Source organism: Pleurodeles waltl, chromosome 3_1, assembly GCF_031143425.1.
Source record: "Pleurodeles waltl isolate 20211129_DDA chromosome 3_1, aPleWal1.hap1.20221129, whole genome shotgun sequence".
Taxonomy (NCBI): Eukaryota; Metazoa; Chordata; class Amphibia; order Caudata; family Salamandridae; genus Pleurodeles; species Pleurodeles waltl.
In genome coordinates, this window is record NC_090440.1 from 621744683 (window position 1) to 621756176 (window position 11494).

Sequence of the window (11494 nt, forward strand, 5' to 3'; positions counted from 1 at the left end):
GTAAGAGCTCCAGTTAGGGGAATTGCACCCTCCTACTCTTGTGGGGGTCCTCAGTTTTTTCAGACTGATTCTGGGTTTTTTGTTCTTCCATAGAAAGGAAGAAACCACCTTATCAATTTTAAGGAAGAATTCTGGTAAAAGGCGAGTTGGGATCATGCTGGCTAAGAAGTTAATTAAGGGTGAAACCATCACCTTGATGGCCTCCAGTCTACCACACCATGATATATATTTTGGTGCCCATGTGGCTAGTAAGTCTTTTATTTTATTCAAAGTTTTGTATTCATTGGAGGCAACCGACTCGGTGAGATCATTGCAAAACCATATTTTAAGGCATTTGATGTAAGATTTTCATTGGAAACTGGATGAGCCAAGTATGGAGGAGTTACAATGCACATTAAGAGGAAGAAACTCCATGTTGTCATTAATTAGTGAGTAACCAGAGAATTGGGTGAATCAAGCAATTTTGGATAGGATCGCTGCAATGGCAGGCCCAGGGGATTCTGTGAATATCAAAATGTGTCATCTGCGTAGGCCACTGTTTATAGAATGTGTTATCGACGGAGATGCTTGGGATATCGGTGTCTTCATTAAGCATCAGACGCAAAGGATCATTTGCAAGTAGGTACAAGAGGGGATAGGGGTCATCCTGGTCGGGAACCTTGTTGTAAGGAAAATGGTTGGGAGGTTGAACCATTGATTCTTAGTCTGGCTGAGGGATATTGGTATAGTTCCAATGTCATAGTAATAAATTATTGCCCCAAGTCATGTTTCAAGAGAACGTCTTTGAGGTAAGGCCAGGAGACCTTATGAAAGGCCTTCTATGCACCTAGGGCAATGATCGCATCCGTGAGAGAAAGTGGGTTGGATGAACTTTTAATAATGTGTGAAAAGAAACTAAGGTTATTGCTCGCTAAATGACCTTTAAAAAATCCAGATTGTAGAGGGTGCAATAGTTTGGGGCGCAAGAGGGGCAACAAGTATCTTTGCATATCTCTTTGCTTCCATGTTAATGAGAGATATAGGTCTGAAGTTTTTAGGATCAGAGTGGTCCTTCCCACTTTGGGGAGGACTCAATAATGGCTTCGGATGCATATCCTGTGACTGCGCCCAAGGTTGCAAAGTGGGTTAGAGTCCTTCCTAGCGTATCAAGAATAGTTTCATAGTGCTGCGGCATTTTCAGACGGATGGTATTTTATAGTGCAAATAATTTCTTCTCTGGGGTTTGGGCTGGCTAGCTTCTGTCTGTTCAAGATTTGCTTCATTGGTGAGGAGTTCAAGAATTCTGGGCAGTCAGCCAGTGAGTGTAGTGTTAACTGAGTGTGTGTTGAGTTTAGTGTAAAAACATTGAAAGACGAAGTGTCTCATCAGTAGAGGTTTGGAGTTTGGTTTGGTCATCTCTGATCAAATGGATAAGGTTGCTGTTGTGTTTGAACTTTAGTTCGGCTGGCAGGGATTTGCCAGCCTTGTTAAGATAGAATAACTCTTTGCCTTTTTGCTCATGAACCTAAAGGTGTGCATGTTTACTAATTGTGGTGTTGAACTCATATTTAAGGTGCTTTAAGTTTGCCAGGGTGGTTGGGTCATTATTTTGTTGGTAAAGAAGTTTGTTGGTTTTTATGTCTGTTGCTAGCCGTTCTAGTGCGGATTTAATAAGTTTGTTTCTATGAAACTGATCTCTCATGTAGCACTTGATAGAGTCCCATAGGGTTATTGGTGAAATGGGCTGTGGGGAGAATTTGGAGGCAATTTATTATGGCCACGTGGTCCAAGATAATGATCGGTTTGATGGAGGTAGAGGCAGTATATTGTAGGAGTGTGGAGTCGACAAGGAGGTAGTCAGTTCTGGAAAAGGAGTTATGTGGGGGGTGAAACAAAGGTGAAATCGCTACCCATGGGGTTGTGGAGTCTCCAGATGCCAATTAATTTGTGTGCTGAGCATAAGGCTTGCAGTGCTTTATGGGACCTAGATGTACTGTATCGAAAAGCATATTGCTAAGAGAGGATCCAATGGTGAATTAAAATCACCTCCAAGGAGGATCTGTTCATCTAGTGGAAGGAGTGCAAGTTTGGCAGAGAGAGACACTTCAGAAATTCAGGCTCATTTGTGTTGAGTGCATATGTGTTTATTGCATAGATTGTTGTGGATGCGTTTTGTAGTCCTTTAATGAGCCACCTACCTTCATTGACCGGTTCAGATGATATGATTAAGAGACTGTAGGATCTTGACATTAATGTAAGGACCCCATTTTTTTGAGATAGCAGGGATACGGGTGTCTGAAACCCAACCTGTGCAGAGAGATTCTTTATACCCAATCTTGGCCTCCTGTAAAAGGATCAGGTCGCCTTTAAGGGAGTGGCAGTGGTTGGAAAATTTTCTTTGTTTCACCGAGTTTTTGAGGCCTTTAGCATTGAGGGAAATCACCTTTAGCATTTTGGTGTTTGGATTAGTCATTCATGTACATTGTTTGTAGTAGACATGGTGATATGGAGGTTTATGTATTGAGCATTAGCTCTGGATGGTTTGTGCCAGGCACATGGAACAAGGTTGGGGGGAAAAGGGTGAAGTATAGTGGGAAAAAGATTAGGAGCCATGGGTAGGACAGACATTACCCAGGGGGTAGAAAAGGTCTCGAGAGACGAGCTGTAGAATATGGGGCAATGGTATGTCTTGCAAGATGCAATAAGCAACCAGGATGCACAGGGTCAGCATTTAGAAAAAACAGAGCAAACAGGAGGGCACGTAAACCACCGCAATACTTACAGTTTTGATGTAAAATCTTGAATTTGGCTGGCCCAGTGAAGGAGTGCTGGATTGCTCTGCGGGGAATGAACGTTTTAGGGCTAGGAAACCTTTCCTTTTGATGACTGTGTTTCTGGCATAGTCCTGCGATATGTTGATCCTTGAGCCTTGCCAAGTGAGATTTGATTTTCTTTATGTGGGTTAGGATGATGTCCGAGTGATGAAAGCAAAAGGGTCAAATATAAGTGCCCATGGAGCAGCCATGGAGAAGTCATGTTTTTGGGTTTTTACAATGGGATCCCATGGATGCGCTCAATGCCAAAGTCTTTAGCAAAGATGATACCCAAGGTTGGTGAGATCCATGATTCTAGGAAAGCAACAGCGGAGGGGGATTTATCTTTTGCCCCTTCGGGTAGGCCAAAGATCCTGAGATTTCCTTTCCTGTTGTGGTCTTCTAGCTCAGTAATTTCTCATTTGAGAGACAGTAGAATGTTGTCTGTCTTGTGAAGTTGTTTGGATTGTGCTGCTAGGTGGTCTTCAGTCATGCTTGTGCAATTTTCAGCGTTTGCTATCCTCATGTTTAGGTCTTTGAGATCCCTTCTGATTGCTGCAACCTTTGTTTTTAGCATATCGGTCTTAGTGTTTTGTGCAATATCATGACACAGTTAAGCTTTTTGAGGATCATCTCAAGAGTAAACTGTTTCTGGTGTTTCACTTTCATAGGAGAGTCAAGATTCATTGTATCATGTTTTGATCTTTTAAGACCAGATTTGGTTTCTTTGTCCTTGAGTGCCTTATGGGCTCGCTGATCAGCCATTTCTGTGGAGAGGTCGATGTGTTGTGGTGTAGTATTAAAATTAGGTGGATGGAGCTGTGCTGAAGCTAAGTAGTCTGGAGATGTATTTTATTGCTTCAGCAGCTTTGTTGAATGAACAGCAAAGGGGTCACAAAATACATTTGAGTTCAGTGATGTCACCTTCTGATAGACGTCGGGATCTAGGTAATGATATAGCTGTGGTTTATGCCTTATGACTTATGTCATTTAGCACAGCAGGCTCATGGTTGATTCCTTAAAGGCAAGCAAATTGAGGCGTATAGACCAAGTTAGGTTAGAAGCGTCATTGTATGAAAAGTGAAGCGCTCCAGGAAATCAACACAGCTATTATCCGCATGTCCGCATATGAGATTAGGGTGTTGATAAGGCAAACACTTGGGGGTGGGGGATGGTCACTATTTGGGGTTCATAGTTGCAGGTTTCGAAGAGTAGGCCACAGTGATCGCCCTACAGAGATTGTTGGAAGCACAATGGACATAGGTAAGTAAACGTGCAAATGAGAGCTGAGCCATGCAGACTCCCAATGATAGTGGGTCATCAGTGCTGGGTGTAGTGAAGGGTGGTGACCAATGCTAGACCCTTGTCTGTAAAAGGTTGATAAGTGACAGAGAACACAGCCCTCTGTATTTGAAGTATTGGTGTCTACAACGCCATCTTGTATCTCCACAGCGTCTCCCAGAGCCTGTAGAGTCTTTCACAGAGCTATGAAGCTGTCTCCAGGGTTCTATGGGGAAAAGATAGTACCTGGGTGCACAGATAAGGCTGTCTGGGCAGCACTTCGGTGCGGTGGCAAGTATTAGGTACTCAGTGCTCTCGACTCGCACTCCAACTCAGCGCACCGCCATCTTCTCCACATCACTATCTCATATCTTCAGGGAGTCACACAGGGGCTTACAGAGCCTCTCACAATGCTGTCAGGCTGTCTCCAGGGCTTTGTGAGTAACAAAAACAGTACCAGGGTGCTCAGGACAGGCTATCTGGGCAGGACTTCAGTACTATGGGTGCTGTTTGGTCCTCGTGTGTTTGATTCGCCCTCAGTCTTCAGCACACTGCCATCTTGTTTCACCATAGCAGCATGCACGGTGGAGAAAAAAAAGTTTCAGGGCACACTGGGCACACAGAATTACCATAAGTCACACCATGGGGGTTCCCCGCTAAGGATTGCAGGTGTTGAGGTCTGGGTGATCGTAAATGGCCATGGAAGAAGTCAAGCTGTGCAACTGGCTCAGGAGAGCTCAGAGGGAAGCCACCATTGCCAAACAGAGCACGTAACGTTTACAAGTAGGGCAATATAAAATGTAGTACATGGAAAAGGGGGTTTGTGATAAATTGAAAAGGGGATTTATTCTGTTTAAAAGCAAGATCTGACCTTATGACCAATAGTGGACCGAAGATTCCTGAACAAGTTTGTCAAAACTCAAAAGTTCAAAATGTCAACGTTCAAGGAAGTGGTCCCACTGCTACAGAAGAGACTACTTGGTCATTAAAGATCTAAGATACAACCTCCCAATGAACAAGAATGACAGAACGCTTCTCAGGTTTATATTAGGAAAACATCACTAATAATTCAGAGTAATACCCCTTGGGATAAGGTTTGCACCAAGAGTGTTCACAAAATGTCTGAGGTGGCAGCATATTTAAGGCAACTGGAATACATGTGTCCCCTGCCTGGATGACTGTCTGTTGAAGGCAAAGTTGTTCATACAGTGTCAAGATAGACCAGGTGAAGAAAACAATATATTCATTGGGATTTTTGGTGAACATGAAGAAATCCTACCCTCATCCTCCGAAAATGCAGATGGTTTTGGGAGTAAAGCTAGTCTCAAACAAAGTAAAATAAAAGTAAAGCAATAACATTCAAACATTGCAACACAGGGAAAATAATCTAAAGATGGTGACCATGTACTGGGGCATTGTGGGCTTCCGTTCTACATCCTAGGGTGATGGCATCACTCCTCCTCTAGACCAAGCTCAAATGAAAACAAAATAAAGAACCTCCCAAACACAACTACTAAGTAACAGAATAATGCACAGCATGTGCAAGAACAGCTTCAAGCTACAGAACTATTGTTATGCGCAAGCAGCTTTACCCCTTTCTATGTAGACATTATGGCGGTCATTCTGACCCTGGCGGTCAAAGACCGCCAGGGCGGAGGACCGCGGGAGCACCGCCGACAGGCCGGCGGTGCTCCAATGGGGATTCCGACCGCGGCGGTAAAGCCGCGGTCGGACCGGCACCACTGGCGGTCTCCCGCCAGTGTACCGCCGCCCCATTGAATCCTCCAAGGTGGCGCAGCTTGCTGCGCCGCCGAGGGGATTCCGACCCCCCCTACCGCCATCCAGATCCCGGCGGTCGGACCGCCGGGAACCGGATGGCGGTAGGGGGGGGTCGCGGGGCCCCTGCAGTGCCCATGCCACTGGCATGGGCATTGCAGGGGCCCCCGTAAGAGGGCCCCTAAATGTATTTCACTGTCTGCTGCGCAGACAGTGAAATACGCGACGGGTGCAACTGCACCCGTCGCACAGCTTCCACTCCGCCGGCTCGATTCCGAGCCGGCTTCATCGTGGAAGCCTCTTTCCCGCTGGGCTGGCGGGCGGCCTGAAGGCGACCGCCCGCCAGCCCAGCGGGAAAGTCAGAATTACCGCCGCGGTCTTTCGACCGCGGAACGGTAACCTGACGGCGGGACTTTGGCGGGCGGCCTCCGCCGCCCGCCAAGGTCAGAATGAGGGCCTATGTCTAATTATGAAATATACAGCAATGGGGCTTACATTCTCACTATGAGACCTGTGTCCTGGGGCTGCAAGAGAGTACAAGGCTCCACATGTGATTATGGGAGACATATACCACTGTTGTCCTGGAACTATGGCGTGCACTGTTGATTTTCAAATTGAATTATCCGGTAGTACTTCACCCACAGTAGAAACAAAACAGAGCAGCCTAAGGCTTACTCTATAAGACGTGGGGTAGACATTCAGAACACGGTAAAATTCACTAATATCAGTCATAAACCTGTCCTTTAGCAATGCTTTATTTTGTCAAAATAAACTTATTTAACTACACATGGCAAAACACTACACACAAAATAAATATCAACAAAGAAAATCTCTATCCTCTTCCAATCAAAAGTGCAAAGCACAAGCTCACTTTCTATTACACGAAGCTCGGCGGCCACCTGTTTTGTTTGCAACTTCTCACACAGGAATGTTTCAGTTTGTTGCACTAGACCGTGGGTTTGTGCACCATTTCAAATAAATGGCCTTTGCACAGAAATGACTGGGGCAGGATCAAGTGACCATCTCCTGATATCACCTGAAAATCCCACATTTGACAATACTGATGAATCATAAATGGGAGGTTTAGGGGGGAGGGAGGATCCAGTATTCCGTTGTAAGGATCACAGTTCATGATGTCCTCAGTGTTGTGGGACTAGAGATGATTCCAGTCCCTATCCACTGAAATCCCCATGCATTTGGAGATTTGAATTGAAAGTGTTATATGTCTGAAGCTGCAGCTAGATGTTACATTTTTCCTGTGCAGGTGTTGGCCTCAGACCCAGTGACACGGACTGTGTGGTTCAGCTGCATTTTATGAACCAGGGTTTCAAAAGCTGCTATTTCCCAATCCGCTAAAAAAAAAAATCTTTTGGTGCTGTGCTCCTCTGCAGATTCAGCAAAGCCCCACCTACCTACCTTTCAGAATTCTCCAGGCCAGGAGATGGAACTACCGGGTTCCTGAAGCAACTAGAGGCACGCACAGGTTTTCCTGCAGCACTGGCCAAACTGGGACAAACTGAGCTCTCAGAGCAAGATTCATGTGTTAATCTTTCCTGTGGCCCATGGACAATACAGCGTTGGTGATCCTTCCTCCTCTGCAACTTCAGGACAAAGGGTTGCCTAGAAGCTGTAGAGACCTCACAATATTGCTCCCAAAATGTCCTGTAATTAACAGCACCTTGAAATACCACGTAATTGAATGAGAATGCATCCTGAAAGGATGAAATGACAATACTTTCATGGACGTCTCTTTCAGTGTTAAGAGTAATAGGATGTGTTATTTTATCTGTAAGCTTATTTACAACTTTTGGAATTACATCTGACCCATCAAGGATGAGGTCATGATTATTGGATTTTCTGTGCAAGTTATGGTTTGGTTGAGAATTTTGGCTTGTCTTCCTAACCCTTACTTGTGAATTTCAGGGTTTTTTGTTTTTTAATTTGTAACAATTTGCACTTTAACAGGAGTTTTTATGAGTGAATAAAGGTTTTTTTAAATGTATGCTATGCATATAAAATAAATAGATGGAATAATATGGTGTGGAAAAGAGAGGAAGTAAGCCAAATATTCCCATCTACCTCTCTGTAAGAGGTTCAAGAGGGGATGGCTAAGCAGCCATTCCTAAATAGAAGTGCACAGCGAGGGTGGTCTCCATAGTTACCCGAAGCCTCTTGTTAAGGATATGGGAACATCAGTGTGCTACCACTGAGATCTAACCTCCTTCTCTTTCGTTTCTTTGTAGCTTTTCGGGATGATCTTCACCTGCTGCCTTTACAAGAGCCTAAAGGCCGAACACTACTAGAAGCTCCACCACCACTGCAACTCTTCTTGGTCCCCAACTTATTTTCTTCTTCTTGCCTGTCACACCTCACAGTATTGAAGAACAATTCCTTATGGATTCCATGTTCTTGTGTATTACCCCATTTCTACTATGCAAAATAATACCCTGCTGGAGAGTGGAGAATCAGGATCCAAGGCCCTTTCAGGACACCCTGCCTGCGCTCATCTTACTAGTGCATGGGGACAAATGGTGTGCCAGTTGCTCTGATTACTAGTGTTCCATTTGCAGAGCTTCTTTTACTGCAGATGTACCCGAGGGCCGGCAAAGACTTCAGCAGGGTGGACATGCTTTCAGATAAGATGCCTGAATGACGAATGATGATGTGCCTGTCACATGCAGCTGGATGCTTGCCTTCTTTGGGTAGGGTAGTTGTCAGCCGTGGTTATTTTTCCTATGATCGTTAGCTAAGGTAAGACAGGATTAGTATTTTGTTCATGCAGTAACTTATAAATCTCTCAGACGTGTGCATCTCTTCATCAGATACGCATTTTACATAGTTCCTACAAAATAATACATCCGTTAATTTACACCAATATTTATAGGAAAAATACAAATCAGATGAATTAAACATCTAGAATAAATTGCAGAAGTCACATAATTACCGAATCAAACACCTCAAATGAAAACACCAAAGTCTATTATAAAACATATTAAATTTTGTATAATTAGTGTCCATATTGTTAATTATAAGGTGCTACAAGAAAGAAAGTGGTACTTGGTTCAGAGTTAAAGTTAAGGTGATCAATTCTGGAAGGATGGGAATCTTGAGGCAACTGGGTAATTCACAATTCGGGTGTCCAAGAAACAAAGTAAGTGTAAGAAGGAAGGCAAGTATGTATGATGTGTGTGTCCCTCGTTTGCCTTTGGAAGGAGTACTTGGGTAGACTTTGCTGAATATTGTCTCGACTTTGAAAACTGCTGGATGCTGACCAAGGGGGTGCTCTGCTGAGATCATATAGGGGCGACGGCAGACTGGCTGCCCTTCTTTGCCCTCTGGTGCATGAGCAATTTTAGTGCATCCACATTGCACTCCATCTGGAGCTCCTGTTCTACTGTTGGGCTAGTCTTTTCTAGCAGGTGTGTGGTGTCTTTACGTCATCTGTGACATTTTGAAAACCGTGTTTGATGGTGACTGGGCTGGGGTGCTCATTTAGGTTTTAGCTGTTTTGACATCTAAGGCTCACACTAAAATGAGCTGCAGCGTCCACAGACATGTCTGTCAGTCACCAGAGAGTAAACCCGTGCAGAGGTATGCTGGCCTTTACAGCTTGCTCGACATTTCACGGTAGGCATATCTTTGAAAGCCAGTCACTTGTAACATCTACTTTGGTTGTCGCTTCCCCCTCATGGAGCCAGCACTGCCTCTGCCAAGGCAAGTGTCTGCGGGCGTTTCACTCCAAGCCAGTCCACAACTTTAGGGTGGTGCGCACCAAAGTTGCACAATATGTTCAGGTAAAGTCCTTTTCCATCCGAATTGTAAATGTTGAGGATCTGAACATACTTGTGTAACATTGAGGGTAGCCTGTTGTGCTTCCAGCTTCATTAGACATTGGACACCTTTGGGCTCCTCTGTGTGTTTAAGAACATTTGTGATTTAATGTGCCATAAGTGTCACAGTGGTAGGGGATTTCAGACTATTCCTCTGGGTGTGTGCACCCGCTGTCACTGCTTTCACGTTTTCTTGCCTGTGTTATGTCCATTGGGGTCGAATAGTGAAGATGATCGTGGCCTTCTCTGGGGTCCAGAACCTCAGCTTCCAGTCAGCCTCCTTACAAAGCATGAAGAGCCAAGCATCGCAACCTGCCTAGTAGTTCAACAAGTGAGCGTTGCATCTTTCCACCAGCGTACAATGTGGTTTGCCAAGTGCTTGCATGCAGCCTACCAGCATGGTCCAGAAACATTTTTTCTTAAGTTCGGGGATTGAATCAAACGTCACCTCGTTGTTGAGGGATAGCCTGAGGCTGCTGTGCCTTCATCCCAGCCATTTCAAAGTATATGCCACACACCGGTGCCCAGCAGCGGTATAAACTACTGAGTATGAAGCCTAATAACTGCAGCCAGGGATGTTTCACCTGTATATACTACTGAAGTGCCTGACTTTGAAACTTTCATTTTTTATTATTTTCTGAAGTGTCTATGATTGCTTTGTGTTGGGACTTATACCTAATGGTCCGTGCTTTTTCATAAAAAATGTTTGCCAAAAACCGAACGCTAGGTCTATTTTTTTTAATCACAGACACTAATCACTGTTTTACTTATATAAAACAATAAAGAGTGTTTTTTTTCTTATATGAGTGTGTTCAAATTGGCAACATGGCAATAGTGCTACTTTGTCCCTGATCACAAGTTGTGCAGACTTGGGTGGGGTATTCATCACGCCCAGAAAATATCAGTATCCGGAAACCAGGTGTTTACCAAGTGTGCTAAATACCCTTTACTCTGTGTGTGTGTGTGTGTGTTAATTGTCATAAGAGTCATATTTCTGGTGCCTGTATAAACGTCTGTTTGCACAGGGATTGGAACTAAGCCCAGAAATTGTAATCAGCGTCTTTTAAGTGTTCATGTGTGACAGTAAATTGGACATTGGAGAATAAAAAATATTTTTCCTTACCATTACTGTTTTAACTATTGCTGGATTTCCCAATCAAAAACAGCTATCAGTTCGGTTCTTTTCACTTTTTGTAAGTTTTTTTTCTTGGACTGTGAAGAGCAGGAGTTGGCATCAGAGGAGTATATGGAATTTGAGTTTTCACATTGAATTCAACAGCCACAACAACCAAAACATTTTTTTGCACCAACAAAGATGTGCGATCATGTACTTTGCACCTTTAAATTTGCAGCAGGTCTGCAGACTATTTTTCACCCTCTTCCACTGTTCCTCCGGTTTGTGAACGGAGTTGAAACCTACTCATAAATTAGAGCACACTGGAAGTAGAAAAAGCCTTAACAATACATTTAACAAGTCGTTTTCCTTTGCTCAACTGTTACATATCTCCTAAAGGTAGCTGTGTTTTTTTTAATTAACCTTTATGGTGTTTTACACGTGATGGTGCTCAGCCTTTCACTGGATGCACATTAATGTTTTGATTTATAAATGCAAAGATTCGAAACCACATGATCTGTAGATAAAACATTGCACGTTCATTTTGTTTTCAGTTGTATCCTTTCAGAAATGTTTCTCCGCTGAATGGGTAATGGCCTCACCTATCTGGTTTATTTGTTTTATGAGGCCAATAAACTATGACTTTTTCTATATTTGATTTAATCTCTCAGAACATGTATCTGTATGTGTTTCCACCTCCT

The 11494-nt window shown here is 43.8% G+C and overlaps 1 protein-coding gene across 3 annotated transcripts in view; it reads left to right on the plus strand.

Moving 5' to 3' along the window:
- Window positions 1-10801, plus strand: part of CD151 (CD151 molecule (Raph blood group)) — a 186055-nt gene extending 175254 nt beyond the window's left edge. For all 3 annotated transcript variants that reach the window (XM_069223114.1, XM_069223116.1, XM_069223115.1), the window contains one exon: window positions 8093-10801. In XM_069223114.1, the coding sequence (XP_069079215.1) occupies window positions 8093-8152 (60 nt within the window). In that variant the 3' untranslated portion in view covers window positions 8153-10801. The remainder of the gene's footprint in view (window positions 1-8092) is intronic.
- Window positions 10802-11494: the final 693 nt, after the last annotated feature.